This window comes from Salmo trutta, chromosome 24, assembly GCF_901001165.1.
Source record: "Salmo trutta chromosome 24, fSalTru1.1, whole genome shotgun sequence".
Taxonomy (NCBI): Eukaryota; Metazoa; Chordata; class Actinopteri; order Salmoniformes; family Salmonidae; genus Salmo; species Salmo trutta.
In genome coordinates this window covers 40,052,516-40,071,917 of record NC_042980.1, presented here as the reverse complement: position 1 = coordinate 40,071,917, position 19,402 = coordinate 40,052,516, and the positions used below count along the sequence as shown (strand labels likewise).

The 19,402-nt window shown below is 39.4% G+C and overlaps 1 protein-coding gene and 1 pseudogene across 8 annotated transcripts in view; one reads left to right on the top strand and one right to left on the bottom strand.

Annotated features, from left to right (window-relative positions):
* The window catches only part of LOC115161305 (peripheral plasma membrane protein CASK-like), a 224,508-nt gene that overhangs the window by 137,564 nt on the left and 67,542 nt on the right, over positions 1-19,402 (top strand). For all 8 annotated transcript variants that reach the window (XM_029712184.1, XM_029712182.1, XM_029712186.1 and 5 more), the window contains exon 6: positions 10,686-10,788. In XM_029712184.1, the coding sequence (XP_029568044.1) occupies positions 10,686-10,788 (103 nt within the window). The remainder of the gene's footprint in view (positions 1-10,685; positions 10,789-19,402) is intronic.
* Positions 4,026-5,699, bottom strand: LOC115161465 (probable G-protein coupled receptor 34; annotated as a pseudogene).

Below are 19,402 nucleotides of genomic sequence, written 5' to 3'. Positions count from 1 at the left end.
CACTGACCCTCTTCAGATTCAGAATTAGTCCCCCGTAGCTGACCTCAATAAGGGTTAGAATCTGGAAAAACAGCCCCACTCCAAGGCAGTGTTGGTTATGGAACCCTTCTCTGTGGTGATTCTCCACCAGGTCAAAGCAGCCATCTCGTCCTGCTCCCCCTTTTCCTCCTCTGATCTGAAGTCTGGCACTCACCACCGTTGCCACGGTTACCCGAGTGACAAGGCAGAGTACCCAGCAGCCTTTGGGCCTGGTGAGGGGTGTAAGGAGGGTAGGGTGAGGCTGTACCTATAAGCAGAGAAAGATTTGAGAGCAAAATTGAAGGGTTAATTTAATAACTGATTAGTTGAAAAAATTCCAAATCAACCGGTCAGTTTTACGTTTGAAGCCTTTTTGTGGTCACACTGGTCCAGAGAAGCAACATTATGTTACAGTAGAGGTTGACGTAGAAGACTGTTATCATGGTTAGCGTGGTGACCTGACACTCCCTGTCCTCTCCGGACCAGATCTCACCCCTCAGGTAATACATCACCTGGAACAGGAAGCTGGTGCACAGCAAGAGGTCAGTGGTCACCATGTTAAGGGTCAGGATGATGGTTGGTGTCCGCCCCGACCTCCAGCAGTTACGCATGGTCAGGCCGTTGCCTAGGAAACCCAGGAGCGACAGAGCAGGTAGAGCCAGGGCTTGATGTGTGTGTAAAAGAGGTCAGGGTATAGCCAACACTGTCTGGAAGAGGAGAGAGAGAAAGTGAGGAGGAAGGGGAAGGGAGGAGGAGGAAGATGGGGAGAGGATGGGGGAGAGAGAGGGGGAGCAATTGTGACCGATGAGAACATACTGTACAGTGAGTGTGCACATGCACACAATAATGCGATTATTGTGGATAGTCAGATTAATAAAATAGTTAGATTAAAACGTTTACATGCTTTGCAAGAAGAACGATTTCCCTAATAATCCTGTTTACATGGACTCATCTGAGATCAGGCTACCTGATGATACTCTGAAAATGTAGAAAATCTATGTATATAGGGCAGCTGCCTCTAAAGTATACAGTGCTGTGAAAAAGTATTTGCCCCCTTCCTGATTTCTTATTTTTTTGTGCACCCAAGAAATACTCCTGACTTGCACGATGGGCAAGTGCTTTTCCGACTTCAAAGTCAATCCCTGCTATTTTCTCACTGTTAACTCAACCCATGTGTGTCCAGACGAGGGTGCCCTGTAGTGGTGCGTGGGTCAGCTGTTTTTTCACCCGCACCCACACGCAATTGCTAATAACCCATTCTCAACCGCCCGACTTTATGTGACGAATTGAAAAACTGAGGCCCACAGCCGACCCTAACCCAATAATATAGAAAATGTGCTGTAGACTACAGTCAGAGATGGCAGAAAGATTTTGTGGCATGGGGTGCAGGATTTCTTTTGCCTGATTTAGGCTATGTTTCTGCTTATAATTTCCAACATTTTGGTAGGCTATTTGTTAGTCAACTTGTCTAAAGATACATGTAGCTCAGTGGCGGTCGGTGCCGTTTAAGATTAGGGAGAAATATTTAAAAAATGTTTGAGCCTTATATCTTATACAGCATATTGGATGACTGTCATTCATATTCCAATGTAACAGCGATAGGTTTAGACTACTACATGGTACTCAAGTTTGCCCTATATCTATCATGAGGTTGCTACAACGTTGAGAATTTTGAGGAATCAAGGTGACAGACAGTGACACATTCAATACCGCCTTGCTTAACTCTCAACACTCTTTCCTGCATCTAGCTGATCTGGGGAATAATCATCATCCCACTTCTGACACATGTTTGGGGCGGCAGGTAGCCTAGTGGTTAGAGTGTTGGGCTAGCAACCAAAATGTTGCTGGATCAAATCACTGAGCTGACAAGGTAAAAATCTATTATTCTGCCTCTGAACAAGGTAGTTAGCCCACTGTTCCCCCGTAGGCAGTTATTGTAAATAAGAATTTGTTCATAACTGACTTGCCTAGTTAAATAAAGGGAAAACTTGTACAACTGTTGCAAAATTTGAATTTCTACTGGACAAATTCTGGTATTTTGTTTGCTTCCATTTAAGAAATGTTTTTCAACAGAATCGGCGGAATGAATACACCCTTGATCACACACAAACACAGTTCACTTTCATAGCAGCCATATAAAAACAGTATTATCACCCTGCTCGTTGTATATACCATATAATTTATTCTCGCAACTATCTATGCGCTCTCCTCCTCTCACCTTTTCCTTTCGCTTATGGACTTCAGCTGTCCAAGCCAAACCTTCATATCATGACCGCTACACACAGCCTACATTGTTGTCACGTCACGTCAGCGTAGCTACTAAAACTAACACGTTAGTAAACCCATTAGCTACAATCATGCAGTACAGTGTACAGTCAGAAAGCAATAACAAACAACAAAAACGGGGAAGATTTTCTGTACAAAATTTTCAAATTACATCATTTTGGCCAGTTGTAAGGAAATTGAAAGCTGTGAAAACGACCCGAAATGTTTCTGATATGATTTCATTTCGGCTTGGATGCATATTTTATGTGGTTGAAAGCTATTAGCTTTTATGATGCTGATAAATAAAGCACCTCAACAGACGATATCTAACTGCACATCTGTTCTTTCAAGATGCTGAAAGAAAGAAATTATATTTCTCCACTCCAGTTCCCAAGTCAAAATTAGGCTACATTTGGTGTATATCAAATGCTAAATTCTGCAGGAGTTGTTGGCTGCTTTTTGGCTGCTTTTCCTTCACTCTGCGATCCAACTCATCCCAAACCCTCTCAATTGGGTTGTGGTCGGGTGATTGTGGAGGCCAAATCATCTGATGCAGCACTCCATCACTCTCCTTCTCGGTCAAAGAGCCCTTACACAGCCTGGAGGTGTGTAGAGTCATTGTCCTGTTGAATAACAAATTATCGTTCCACTAAGCGCAAACCAGATGGTATGGCGTATCACTGCAGAATACTGTAATAGCCATGCTGGTTAAGTGTGCCTTGAATTCTAAATAAATCCCAGACTGTGTCACCAGCAACGCACCCCAACACCATCACACCTCCTCCTCCATGCTTCACGGTGGGAACCACACATGCGGAGATCATCTGTTCACCTACTCTACATCTCACAAAAACACGGCAGTTGGAACCAAAAATCTCAAATTTGGGCTCATCAGACCAAGGGACAGATTTCCACCGGTCTAATGTCCATTGCTTGTGTTTCTTGGCCCAAGCAAGTCTCTTCTTCTTATTGGTGTCCTTTAGTAGTGGTTTCTTTGCAGCAATTCAACCATGAAGGCCTGATTCATGCAGTCTCCTCTGAACAGTTGATGTTGAGATGTGTCTGTTACTTGAAATCTGTAAAGCATTTATTTGGGCTGCAATCTGAGGCTGGTAACTCTAATGAACTTATTCTCTACAGTAGAGGTAACTCTGGGTCTTCCTTTCCTGCGGTGGTCCTCATGAGAGCCAATTTCACCATAGTGCTTGATGGTTCTTCTCATTATTTTCAACTCTCCATTTCGCAGCTTTTCTCTTATTGAAGTAAACTCAGACGTTTTTGCTGCCGTGGATCACTCCCAAAAGTATTTTGCGATTGGCGTGAAGGCTATTTGGCACACGTGTACAGTTATGCCCTAAAATGTGGTCTTACGCACTGATGCCAGATAGCCTAAAACAGGGTTTTCCCGAATTTGACCCCTCTGGTGGTTTTATTTGGCACCCCATTAATTTTCATTTTTTGCGGAAAAGACTAAAGACACCAGGAAATCCTATCCAGTTTATTTTAATTTTGGAAATCTTTTGCCAAGTATTCCCACGCATTCAATTTGCAGTCGACAAATGATTGTTAATTATGTTCCGGCCCACCGACCGTCCGGTCAAGAAAAAAATTATCCCGTGGCTGAATCTAGTTGATGATCCCTGGCTTAAAATAATGAAAGAAAACCCTTAATGTAGCCTATAGATATAAATTGCACAAGAATGATATGTGATTTGAAGGTATTGTTTTCTCTTTCATCAATCTGCCCACCACCCACCAACTTGGGGTGGTGCTCCCAAAGATGGTGTATTATAAAGATGACTAAAAAACATTGAATAAATGGTCACAGTTCTGTTCTTCTTAAGGGTTGGCTCTCCCATAGGCACCAATGCGATAGTAGCTTGGTCTGGTCTACTTAGTTCCTTGACTGTATATGACTTGTTGTACTACTTGTTGTAGTCAACTATTCTCATTCTCTGATGTAACAAGTCTTTATTGTAAATGCATTTACTGTAAAAAAATAAATAATTAAAAGTATTTATGACAAATTGATGCTTTGTTTTTTACTGTGGGCCAATGTTGCAGTATTTACTATACACCAATAGCATGAACATTTATGTTAATATAGTTTCCCAACCATTTAATGTCTAAAACAATTCTGTCACTTAAAAGCAGGGCTGGACAGTTATTTTACTCCTCGTATTACTGATGAAACTAACAGTTGGCTGCTCCCCGAAGCTCCTCCCACTATCCACACTGGACTCCGGGTCCCTCAGTCGGAACACGTTATTGATCAATCGGAGGGTCTCTTTCCTAACAGATGCCGATAACAGGAAGTACATCACAGGTTCCAGGCAACTGTTGAGGGCGGAGAGTAGCAACACCACTTCATTGGCTTTGTCGACCACGCCCCTCCAGAAGCAGGAAGTGTCGCTGATCTGGGAGATGACGTAAAACACCCGGACCATGTGATAAGGGACGAAGCATACGGTAAACAGGAAGAGGACGAAAAACGACTTCCTGGCAGTGCAGGTGTAGCGGGGTGCGTTGGGGAAGTCCGGTTTCTCTCTCGACATCCTCAGCAGCTTGAGGCCGATTTTCCCATAAGACACCACGAGGCAGACGAACACGAGCCAGAACGTGGCAACCAGGAAGAGGTTGAAGTAGGCCTTCCTCTTCGCACGCTAACGCTGTTTATACTGGGAACACCTGGGGGATTCATAGAAAATAAAATTATTATTAGTGTAATTGTTCAAAATCTGGGAACTACTGAAATAAAGAATATCAACAAAGTTCACCTTGAAAAATAAGGATTACATTTTTTAAACATGAAAAATTAAACCCACTTGTCAGACTCCTCGTTGCCCTTTGAGAGGAGGATCATGGGTATGACGGAGGCAAGGGCCAGGACCCAGATCGTCCCACAGATTGTGGAGCTCCATCTGGTGGCCTTGAGGCGGTACTGGCCCCTGGTGTCACGCTGGATCTTCAGATAGCGATCCACACTGATCAACCCTAATAAGGTGATACTGAGGTACATGTTCATATAGAAGAGGTTCCCCACTACCTTACAGAGGATGGGGCTCAGGTCCCAGCGGTTTGCTTTACTGTGGTAGAGCACTCTGAATGGAAGACAGATGACCAGTAGCAGGTCGGATAATGCTACGTTGATGAGGAACACTGACAGAGTTATTTTTGGAGTGAACATATAGAAAGACCCAGAGAGCCAGGATGTTGCCGGTCAGGCCCAACACGAAGAGGACTGAGTAAAGGACAGCTAGAGGGATCCGGAGGGAGCTGTCGTCAAGGTGACAGTGTTCCCTGGGGTCAGGGATCATGGGCAAGAGGGTCGTGAAGGTTTTCTCCTTGGTGACGAGTGGGTGGGAGGAGTTGGAAAAGGGAAAGGCAGTGACGTTGGTGGGGAAGATGTTCATCATGATGTAAGTTTCACTCTTCAGTTCTCAGTCCTGCGGGACAAAGTGAAGAAAAATAAAGGTTCAGCCAGAAACGTTGTCTACCTCCTTAAATCAAACAAAAGTGAGCCTGACTGGGGTTTTTGGCTAGGCGAGTGGGAAGCAGTTGTGTTTCGTTGTAACTCGATTCAGGATTAAGTGAATGTGTTTCATGGTTCTTCCAGATAGTTCTCTTGGGAAAGTTCTTTGCTCTCATTAGTGCTGGTCTGTTTTGATGGTAGGAGGCCAAACTGGACGATTTAGGTCCAGATCAGCACCTAATCCACTAATCATTAATTATATGTAACAGTGTAGGTTCCGTCCCTCTCTTCACCCCAACCCGGGCTCGAACCAGGGACCCTTGCACACATCAACAACTGACACCCACCGAAGCATCGTTACCCATCGCGCCACAAAGCCGCAGCCCTTGCAACACAGGGGAAACGAAGGGGAAACCCTACTTCAAGTCTCAGAGCGAGTGACGTCAATGATTGAAATGCTATTAGCGCGTACCACCGCTAACTAACTAGCCATTTCACATCGGTTACACTCACCCCCCCTTTGACCTCCTCCTTTTTCCACAGCAACCAATGATCCGGGTCAACAGCATCAATGTAACAGTGTAGGTTCCGTCCCTCTCTTCGCCCCAACCTGGGCTCAAACCAGGGACCCTTGCACACATCAACAACTGACACCCCACCGAAGCATCGTTACCCATCGCGCCACAAGAGCCACGGCCCTTGCAACGCAAGGGGAAACCCTACTTCAAGTCTCAGAGCGAGTGACATCACTGATTGAAACGCTATTAGCGCGCACTAGCCATTTCACATCGGTTACATATACATCACTCTGAGCACGCTCTGAGCACACACTGCCCAGCTGACTGACCACTACTGACTACAGTACCGGGCCTATAAGGAAACAAGAGGGGAATAACATAGATTTTTACTTGAATTCTCAAGTGGCTAATTGAGGTAAAACAGTAATTCTGCTCATAGATTATGCATGTATCAACTACACATTGACACATCCAGCCCAAAGCGGGAGGTTTAAAAAATACGGAGTATGTCTTAAATTCAACAAAACTTTATCTCCTTCCAAAATACTTCAGAGACCCGCCAGTTAAACCTTGAAATGGTTGGAAAATATTGGGGTTGGTATTTTGTAGCAGTGTAGTTCCATTACTTTGGGCTCTATCCAGTAAAAGGAAAGAACTTGCTCTTTGCACTGTGAGAATGTCATTTGGAATTGACGTAATCAAAGAAACAATGGGTTTGGTTTGAAATAAGAATGGCAACACAATAATTCACAACACAATCTCTCACAGCACATAAAGAAGGTGATTTTGCCTTACCCTTTAAATCTGGCTACAACTTTTCATTCAATACACACAGTACTCAACGTGTGAATTGTGTCCATTTGAAATGTTGTTTCTCTTCTCTCTTTGTGGATGTGCTTTTGTGGCAAAAGATCGCTTTCTCTCTCTCTCAGAGATGAATAGTTCCGCTTTCTTTTTTTAATTCAGTCTGTCTTTTATTTTCTTAATCCAGTCTGTTTTGCTTTAGCTTTTTCTCCCTCTTTCTTAGAAAATTGGAGCTGTTCCAAATAGATGGCTGTAGGCGAAGGTTCCAGTTCTTTAGGTTCTCTTCTTTAGAACCCACAGTATCTGCTGTTCTCCCACTGTCTCTTTCCTCTCCTCTGCTTTGCCTCTAGCTATTAGCAGCCTTCAGCCGTGCTCTAGTCTCGAAAGCTGTGAAACGTTAAAGTGCAGAATCTGATGAGGGGGGAGATAGGGCCTAGCCCACTGCTGATTACACATGCTAGAGCAACCACCAACAGCATATACCACCAATATACACTAATTATACAGCATACCTGAAGTATGCATATTAGTTATATATAACCGCGATAGCAGATCTTTTTTGTGCTGTGTCCCGCCTACAGCCTTTCTAATTTCATTGAGACCTTCTAGGTTATCAAAACAATGTTTTAGTAGCCACTATGGTTCAAGCATCAGCCCAGTTTTAATCTACCACCCAGGAGAACTAGTCGTAACCTAACCCTTGGTCCAACCCACCATTTTGAGAAAAACAAAAAAATGGAATACTAAATAGAGACAAAAGTAACTTTGTGTCTTTGTTGAAAATGAAACATGAGTTTGTGTTGTGTTGTCCTTGTTCTTGTATGAGAATATTACAAGACTGTCATGTGCAACTCTTGTTAACAGATTGAAACGTATGTGTGGGTGCTTTATTGGAGCGAGTCTTCAAACAGCTGGTAGTGAAAGCAGCACTGTCTTCGATGTATAGGTTTCTTTAATGATGTTTTAATGACTGAAGCGGTCTAGGGCTAATGGCTACATTTTGTCAGGCGGTGATTGTCACGCAAATAACTTACGGACTTACGCTAATTGACCGTTAATTAACATAAACACATTTTGCATCTCCTAGCTTCCACGTGTAGCATACCAGCAACTGATGTGGACCTTTAGAACATCTACATTTTAAAAAGTCTAATAAATCCATTTAATATCGCCTACACGATCGTTATTTTAGACAGGTCTAAAGAAACATGATATGAAGAAAATGTCAGAGGAAAGCCCAAAAAATTGTCATAGACTCCAGTTACCCAAGTCATAGACTGTTCTCTCTGCTACCGCACGGCAAGCAGTACCGGAGTGCCAAGTCTAGGACCAAAAGGCTCCTTAACAGCTTCTACCGCCAAGCCATAAGACTGCTGAACAATTAATCAAATGGCCACCCAGTCTATTGACACCTCCCCATTTGTTTTTACACTGCTGCTACTCGCTGTTTATTATCTATGCATAGTCACTTTACCCCTACCTACATGTACAAATTACCTCGACTAACCTCGACTAACAACTTTTTACTTTTGTTTATTTGGTAAATATTTTCTTAACTCTTTCTTGAACTGCATTGTTGGTTAAGGGCTTGTAAGTAAGCATTTCACTGTAAGGACTACACTTGTTGTGTTCGACGCATGTGACAAATAAAGTTTGATTTGATGTAGCTTATTTCTCAAGAACAGAATAACATAATCTGAGTTGTCCTTATGTTAGGCCCTGATCAGGCTATGCCATATGGCTGTGGGCTACACTAGTTCATTTAGCAGACAATATTTGCTTAGAATTCTGTGGCATTATTTTATTTTACAGTATGACGAATACAACTGAGCATAGCTGAGTAAAATAGAAAGGATATTTTCCCAAAATGTTTTCTGAGGGAATGTGCACGTGTTGAGCGGTTAACAAAGAATCAGGTCCTCCTATATGCTTAATTTAGAGTTATTTATGCAACTGTAGTTGTGATACAAAAGTTAGGTTATACAGTGCATTCATAAAGTATTCAGACCCCTTGACTTTTTCCACATTTTGTAACGTTACAGCCTTATTCTAAGATTAATTCAATAGTTTTTTTCCCTCATCAATCTACACACAATACCCCATAATGTCAATGCAAAAATAGTTTTTAGAAATGTATGCAAATGTAAAAAAATTGAAACGGAAATATCACATTTACATAAGTATGCATAAATATGCAGACCCTTTAGTCAGTGCTTTGTTAAAGCACCTTTGGCAGCGATTACAGCCTTGAGTCATTTTGGGTATGACGCTACAAGCTTGGCACACCTGTATTTGGGGAATTTCTCCCATTATTCTCTGCAGATCCTCTCAAGCTCTGTCAGGGGAGCGTCACTGCATAGCTATTTTCAGGTCTCTCCAGAGATGTTCAATCGTGTTCAAGTCCGGGCTCTGGCTGGGCCACTCAAGGACATTCAGAATCTTGTCCTGAAGCCACTCCTGCGTTGTCTTGGATGTGTGCTTAGAGTTGTTGTCCTGTTGGAAGGTGAACATTTCGCCCCATGTCTGAGGTCCTGAGTGCTCTGGAGCAGGTTTTCATCAAGGATCTCTTTGTACTTTGCTCCGTTCATCTTTCCCTTGATCTGAACTAGTCTCCCAGTCCCTGCCGCTGAAAAACATCCCCACAGCATGATGCTGCCACCACCATTCTTCACCGTAGGGATGGTGCCAGGTTTCCTCCAGACGTGATGCTTGGTGTTCAGGCCAAAGAGTTCAATCTTGGTTTCATCAGACTAAAGAATCTTGTTTCTCATGGTCTTAGAGTCCTTTACGTGCCTTTTGGCAAACTCCAAGCAGGCTTTCATGTGCCTTTTACTGAGGAGTGGCTTCCGTCTGGCCACTCTACCATAAAGGCTTGATTGGTGGAGTGCTGCAGAGATGGTCCTTCTGGAAGGTTCTCCCATCTCCACAGAGGAACTCTGTCAGAGTGAACATCTGGTTATTGGTCTCCCCTGATTGCTCAGTTTGGCCGGGCGGCCAGCTCTAGGAGTCTTGATGGTTCCAAACTTCTTCCATTTAAGAATGATGGAGGCCACTGTGTTCTTGGGGACCTTCAATGCTGCAGAATGTTTTTGGCACCCTTCCGCAGATCGGTGCCTCGACACAATCCTGTCTCTGAGCTCTACGGACAATTCCTTCGACCTCATAGCTTGGTTTTTGCTCTGACATGCATTGTCAACTGTGGGACCTTATAGACAGGTGTGTGCCTTTCAAAGTCATGTCTAATCAATTGAATTCACCACAGGTGGACTCCAATCAAGTTGTAGAAACACGTCAAGGATGATCAATGGAAACAGGATGCACCTGAATGCAATTTTGAGTCTAATAGCAAAGGATCTGAATACTTATGTAATACATTTGCAAACATTTCTAAAAACCTGTTTTTGCTTCATCATTATGCGGCATTGTGCGTAGATTGATGAGGATTTTTATTTTATTTAATCAATTTTAGAATAAGGCTGTAAAGTAACAAAATGTGGAAAAGGGGAAGGGGTCTGAATACTTTCCGAAAGCACTGTATATTATACTAGCTACTGTATTCTATAAAATAAATTATACATGTTCTCTCTCTCTCTCTCTCCATCATCCAGCCCCACTGTGTCCTCCTGGCGTCTAAAGAAAACAGCGCTCCAGTGAAGCTGGGAGGGTTTGGCGTGGCCATCCAACTGGGCGAGTCAGGACTGGTGGCTGGAGGTAAGCAACGCAATGCATGCTGGGAATGTCTGGCTGTCTGGCTCTGTCCAAGATCCACACTAGCATACCACATGGAATGAAGAAGAATGTACTGGCACCATGTCTTCTAAATGGTATGCTAGTGTGGATATTGTAAAAGAGGCTATATCGTGTTTACAGATGTAGGATCTTAGTTTGATCACCCTGATGGAAGATGAATGGCCAGATGTTATGTAGTGTGTAACATAGCTTCTCTCTTCTCGCTCTGCTTTCTCAAAAACAGGAATGCTACAACTTTTATCAACGTAATCTGTACTTGCAAACTTGTACTTTTCATATTTTTTCTGCTGTTTGTACAAACATTTCAGACAAAGGACAGAGAGAATTTGGGCCTTCATGGGTTCATTAATAATACAACCAAATAAAGGGGAAATATTGGCACCATCTAATCGGACACACTTTGGGGTGAACTATCTCTTCAATGTCTTTGCCACATGTACCAGCTGTATGAATGAATTGTTAAGTTAACATCACCTTTAAATGAGTGTTTTAACAGCAGCCAAGATAATATGCTCCACAGTGCTATCCATTCACACTGACTCTGAACTCTGACTCTGACTCTGAAGAACTAGAAATGTATCTTCATCCCTGTAATGCATTACTCATATCATTGACATATATAAGCTTTCTTCAGACAATGGTTTGACTAGGTGACCCAATAATCCAACTTCCTCTTACTAACCACGACTCTGTTGTTCATCTGAAACAGTTCCCTATGTGTTTTAACTTGAATGTGAGAGTGTTGAGCCAGTAACTGAAAGGTCGCTGGTTTGAATACCCGATGTGTCCTTGAGCAAAGCACGTAACCCTAATTTGCTCCAGAGGTGCCGTACCACTATGGCTGACCCTGTAAAACAATACATTTCAAAATCAAATCAAATCAAATTGTATTTGTCACATACACATGGTTAGCAGATGTTAATGCGAGTGTAGTGAAATGCTTGTCCTTCTAGTTCCGACCATGCAGTAATATCTAACAAGTAATCTAACCTAATAATTTCACAACAACTACCTTGTACACACAAGTGTAATGGAACGAATAAGAATATGTACATAAAAATATATGAACGAGTGATGGCCGAATGGCATAGGCAAGATGCAGTAGATGGTATAGAGTACAGTATATACATATGAGATGAGTAATGTAGGGTATGTAAACATTATATAAAGTGGCATTCTTTAAAGTGGCTAGTGATACATTTATTACATCATTTTTTTCATTATTAAAGTGGCTAGAGTTGAGTCAGTAAGTTGGCAGCAGCAACTCAATGTTAGTGATGGCTGTTAAACAGTCTGATGGCCTTGAGATAGAAACTGTTTTTCAGTCTCTCGGTCCCCGCTTTGATGCACCTTTACTGACCTCGCCTTCTGGATGGTAGCGGGGTGAACAGGCAGTGGGTAGTTGTTGTCCTTGATGATCTTTTTGGCCTTCCTGTGACATCAGGGGGAGTAGGTGTCCTGGAGGGCAGGTAGTTCGCCCCCGGTGATGCGTTGTGCAGACCTCACTACCCTCTGGAGAGCCTTACGGTTGTGGGTGGAGCAGTTGCCGTACCAGGCAGTGATACAGCCCGACAGGATGCTCTTGATTGTGCATCTGTAAAAGTTTGTGTGTGTTTTTGGTGACAAGCCGAATTTCTTCAGCCTCCTGAGGTTGAAGAGGTGCTGCTGCGCCTTCTTCACCACGCTGTCTGTGTGGGTGGACCATTTCATTTTGTCCATGATGTGTACGCCGAGGAACTTAAAACTTTCCACCCTCTCCACTACTGTCCCGTCGATGTGGATAGGGGGCTGCTACCTCTGCTGTTTCCTGAAGTCCACGATCATCTCCTTTGTTTTTTTGACATTGAATGTGAGGTTATTTTCCTGACACCACACTCCGAGGGCCCTCACCTCCTCCCTGTAGGCCGTCTTGTCGTTGTTGTTAATCAAGCCTACCACTGTTGTGTCGTCTGTAAACTTGATGATTGAGTTGGAGGCGTGCATGGCCACACAGTCATGGGTGAACAGGAAGTACAGAAGAGGGCTGAGAACGCACCCTTGTGGGGCCCCAGTGTTGAGGATCCTACCCTCACCACCTGGGGGCGGCCCGTCGGGAAGTCCAGGACCCAGTTGCACAGGGCGGAGTCGAGATCCAGGGTCTCGAGCTTAAGGATGAGTTTAGAGGGTGCTGTGGTGTTAAATGCTGAGCTGTAGTCGATGAACAGCATTCTTACATAGGTATTCCTCTTGTCCAGATGGGTTAGGGCAGTGTGCAGTGTGATTGCGATTGCGTCGTCTGTGGACCTATTGGGGTGGTAAGCAAATTGGAGTGGGTCTAGGGTGTCAGGTAGGGTGGAGGTGATATGGTCCTTGACTAGTCTCTCAAAGCACTTCATGATGACGGAAGTGAGTGCTACGGGGCGGTAGTCATTTAGCTCAGTTACCTTGGCTTTCTTGGGAACAGGAACAATGGTGGCCCTCTTGAAGCATGTGGGAACAGCAGACTGGGATAAGGATTGATTAAATATGTCCGTAAACACACCAGCCAGCTGGTCTGCGCATGCTCTGAGGACGCGGCCGGGGATGCCGTCTGGGCCTGCAGTGAGGGTTAACACGTTTAAATGTTTTACTCACGTTTGCTGCAGTGAAGGAGAGCCCGCAGGTTTTGGTAGCGGGCCGTGTCAGTGGCACTGTATTGTCCTCAAAGCGAGCAAAGAAGCTGTTTAGTTTGTCTGGGAGCAAGACATCGTGGTCTGCGACGGGGCTGGTTTTTCTTTTGTAGTCCGTGATTGACTGTAGACCCTGACACATACCTCTCGTGTCTGAGCCGTTGAATTGCGACTCTACTTTGTCTCTATACTGACGTTTAGCTTGTTTGATTGCCTTGCGGAGGGAATAGCTAGACTGTTTGTATTCGGTCATGTTTTCGGTCACCTTGCCCTGATTAAAAGCAGTGGTTCACGCTTTTAGTTTTGCGCAAATGCTGCCATCAATCCACGGTTTCTGGTTGGGGAATGTTTTAATAGACGCTGTGGGTACACCGATGCACTTGCTAATAAACTGGCTCACCTAATCAGCGTATTCATCAATGTTGTTGTTCGACGCTATGCGGAACATATCCCAGTCCACGTGATCGAAGCAATCTTGAAGCGTGAAATCCGATTGGTCGGACCAGCGTTGAATAGACCTGAGCACGGGTGCTTCCTGTTTTAGTTTCTGTCTATAGGCTGGGAGCAACAAAATGGAGTCGTGGTCAGCTTTTCCGAAAGGAGGGCGGGGGAGGGCCTTATATGCGTCGCGGATGTTAGAATAACAATGATCCAGGGTTTTGCCAGCCCGGGTTGCGCAATCGATATGCTGATAAAATTTAGGGAGCCTTGTTTTCAGATTAGCCTTGTTAAAATCCCCAACTACAATAAATGCAGCCTCAGGATATGTGGTTTCCAGTTTACATAGAGTCAAATTAAGTTCTTTGAGGGCCGTCGATGTGTCTGCTTGGGGGGGAATATACACGACTGTGATTATGATCAAAGAGAATTCTCTTGGTAGATAATGCGGTCGGCATTTGATTGTGAGGAATTATGCACCTATCCGGTGTATGTGACAATAAAACATATACAAATGAATACAAAAATACATACAGTACATAACAACAAACAGCCATACATACAGTACATGGAACGATGTGCGCTGAGAGTTGGGAAGCAAATTCAGGGACTGAGTGCTTTAATAAATAAACGTAACATAATACAAAACAAGAAACCACGAACAGCGTACAGACATGACACAGAAAAGGAAACAATGACGCCTGGGGAAGGAACCAAAAGGAGTGACATATATAGGGAAGGTAATCAGGGAAGTGAATTAGTCCAGGTGAGCGTAAGGATGGTGACAGGTGTGGCCATAACAAGCAGCCTGGTGACCTAGACGCCAGAGAGGGAGCACACGTGGCAGTTCATACATGCATACATACATACATACATACATACATACATACATACATACATACATACATACATACATACATACATACATACATACATACATACATACATACATACATACATACATACATACATACATACATACATATAGTACATACATACATACATACATACATACATACATACATACATACATACATACATACATACATACATACCAACATGCATAACAACATTCAATACATGCATACATACATACATACATACATACATACATACATACATACATACATACATACATACATACATACATACATACATACATACATACATACATATAGTACATACATACATATAGTACATAACTACATACATACATACATACATACATACATGCACACATATATACATACATACATACATACATACATACATACATACATACATACATACATACATACATACATACATACATACATACGTACATACATACATACATACAGACATACATAACAACATTCAATACATGCATACATACATACATACATACATACATACATACATACATATAGTACATACATACATATAGTACATACATACATATAGTACATAACTACATACATACATACATATAGTACATACATACATACATACATACAGTACATACATACATACATACATACATACATACATACATACATACATACATACATATATATAGTACATACATACATATAGTACATAACTACATACATACATACATATAGTACATACATACATACATACATACAGTACATACATACATACATACATACATACATACATACATACATACATACATACATACATACATACATAGAGTACATACATACATACATACATACATACATACATACATACATACATACATACATACATACATACAGTACATACATACATACATACATACATACATACATACATATAGTACATAACAACATACATATAGTACATACATACATACATACATACATACATACATACATACATACATACATACATACATACATAAATACATACAGTACATAACAACATACATACATACATACATACATTCATTCATTCATACATACATACATACATACATACATACATACATACATACATACATACATACATAACAACATTCAATACATGCATACATACATACATACATACATACATACATACATACATATAGTACATAACTACATACATACATACATATAGTACATACATACATACATACAGTACATACATACATACATACATACATACATATAGTACATACATACATATAGTACATAACTACATACATACATACATATAGTACATACATACATACATACATACATACATACATACAGTACATACATACATACATACATACATACATACATACATACATACATACATACATACATACATACATACATACATACAGTACATACATACATACATACATACATACATACATACATACATACATACATACATACATACATACATACATACATACATACATACATAGTACATAACAACATACATATAGTACATACATACATACATACATACATACATACATACATACATACATACATACATAAATACATACAGTACATAACAACATACATACATACATACATACATTCATTCATTCATACATACATACATACATACATACATACATACATACATACATACATACATACATAACAACATTCAATACATGCATACATACATACATACATACATACATACATACATACATACATACATACATACATACATACATGCATGCATACATACATACATACATACATACATACATATAGTACATAACAACATACATATAGTACATACATACATACATACATACATACATACATACATACATACATACATACATACATACATACATACATACATAAATACATACAGTACATAACAACATACATACATACATACATACATTCATTCATTCATTCATACATACATACATACATACATACATACATACATACATACATACATATAGTACATAACAACATACATATAGTACATACATACATACATACATACATACATACGTACATACATACATACATACATACATACATACATACATACATACATACATACATACAGTACATACATACATACATACATACATACATACATACATACATACATACATACATACATACATATAGTACATAACAACATACATATAGTACATACATACATACATACATACATACATACATACATACGTACATACATACATACATACATACATACATACATACATACATACAGTACATAACAACATACATACATACATACATACATTCATTCATTCATACATACATACATACATACATACATACATACAATACATACATACATACATACATACATACATACATATAGTACATACATACATACATACATACATACATACATACATACATACATACATACATACATACATACATACATACATACATACATACCAACATGCATAACAACATTCAATACATGCATACATACATACATACATACATACATACATACATACATACATACATATAGTACATACATACATATAGTACATAACTACATACATACATACATACATACATACATACATACATACATACATACATACATACATACATACATACAGACATACATAACAACATTCAATACATGCATACATACATACATACATACATACATACATACATACATACATACATACATATATACATACATATAGTACATACATACATATAGTACATACATACATATAGTACATAACTACATACATACATACATATAGTACATACATACATACATACAGTACATACATACATACATACATACATACATACATACATACATACATACATACATACATACATACATACATACATACATACATACATATATATAGTACATACATACATATAGTACATAACTACATACATACATACATATAGTACATACATACATATAGTACATACATACATATAGTACATAACTACATACATACATACATATAGTACATACATACATACATACAGTACATACATACATACATACATACATACATACATACATACATACATACATACATACATACATACATAGAGTACATACATACATACATACATACATACATACATACATACTTACATACATACATACATACATACATACATACATACATACATACATACATACATACATACATACATACATACATACATACATACATATAGTACATAACAACATACATATATTACATACATACATACATACATACATACATACATACATACATACATACATACATACATACATACATACATACATACATACATACATACATACATAAATACATACAGTACATAACAACATACATACATACATACATACATTCATTCATTCATACATACATACATACATACATACATACATACATACATAACAACATTCAATACATGCATACATACATACATACATACATACATACATACATAGTACATACATACATATAGTACATAACTACATACATACATACATATAGTACATACATACATACATACAGTACATACATACATACATACATACATACATACATACATACATACATATAGTACATACATACATATAGTACATAACTACATACATACATACATATAGTACATACATACATACATACATACAGTACATACATACATACATACATACATACGTACATACATACATATAGTACATAACAACATACATATAGTACATACATACATACATACATACATACATACATACATACATACATATAATACATACATACATACATACATACATACATACATACATACCAACATGCATAACAACATTCAATACATGCATACATACATACATACATACATACATACATACATACATACATACATACATACATACATACATACACACACACATACATACATACATACATACATACATACATACATACATACATACATAGAGTACATACATACATACATACATACATACATACATACATACATACATACATACATACATACATACATACATACATACATACATACATACAGTACATACATACATACATACATACATACATAACAACATACATATAGTACATACATACATACATACATACATACATACATACATACATACATACATACATACATAAATACATACAGTACATAACAACATACATACATACATACATACATACATACATACATTCATTCATTCATTCATTCATACATACATACATACATACATACATACATACATACATACATACATACATACATACATACATACTTACATACATACATACATACATACATACATACATACATACATACATACAGTACATACATACATACATACATACATACATACATACATACATACATATAGTACATAACAACATACATATAGTACATACATACATACATACATACATACATACATACATACATACATACATACAGTACATACATACATACATACATACATACATACATACATACATACATACATACATACATACATACATACATACATAACAACATTCAATACAT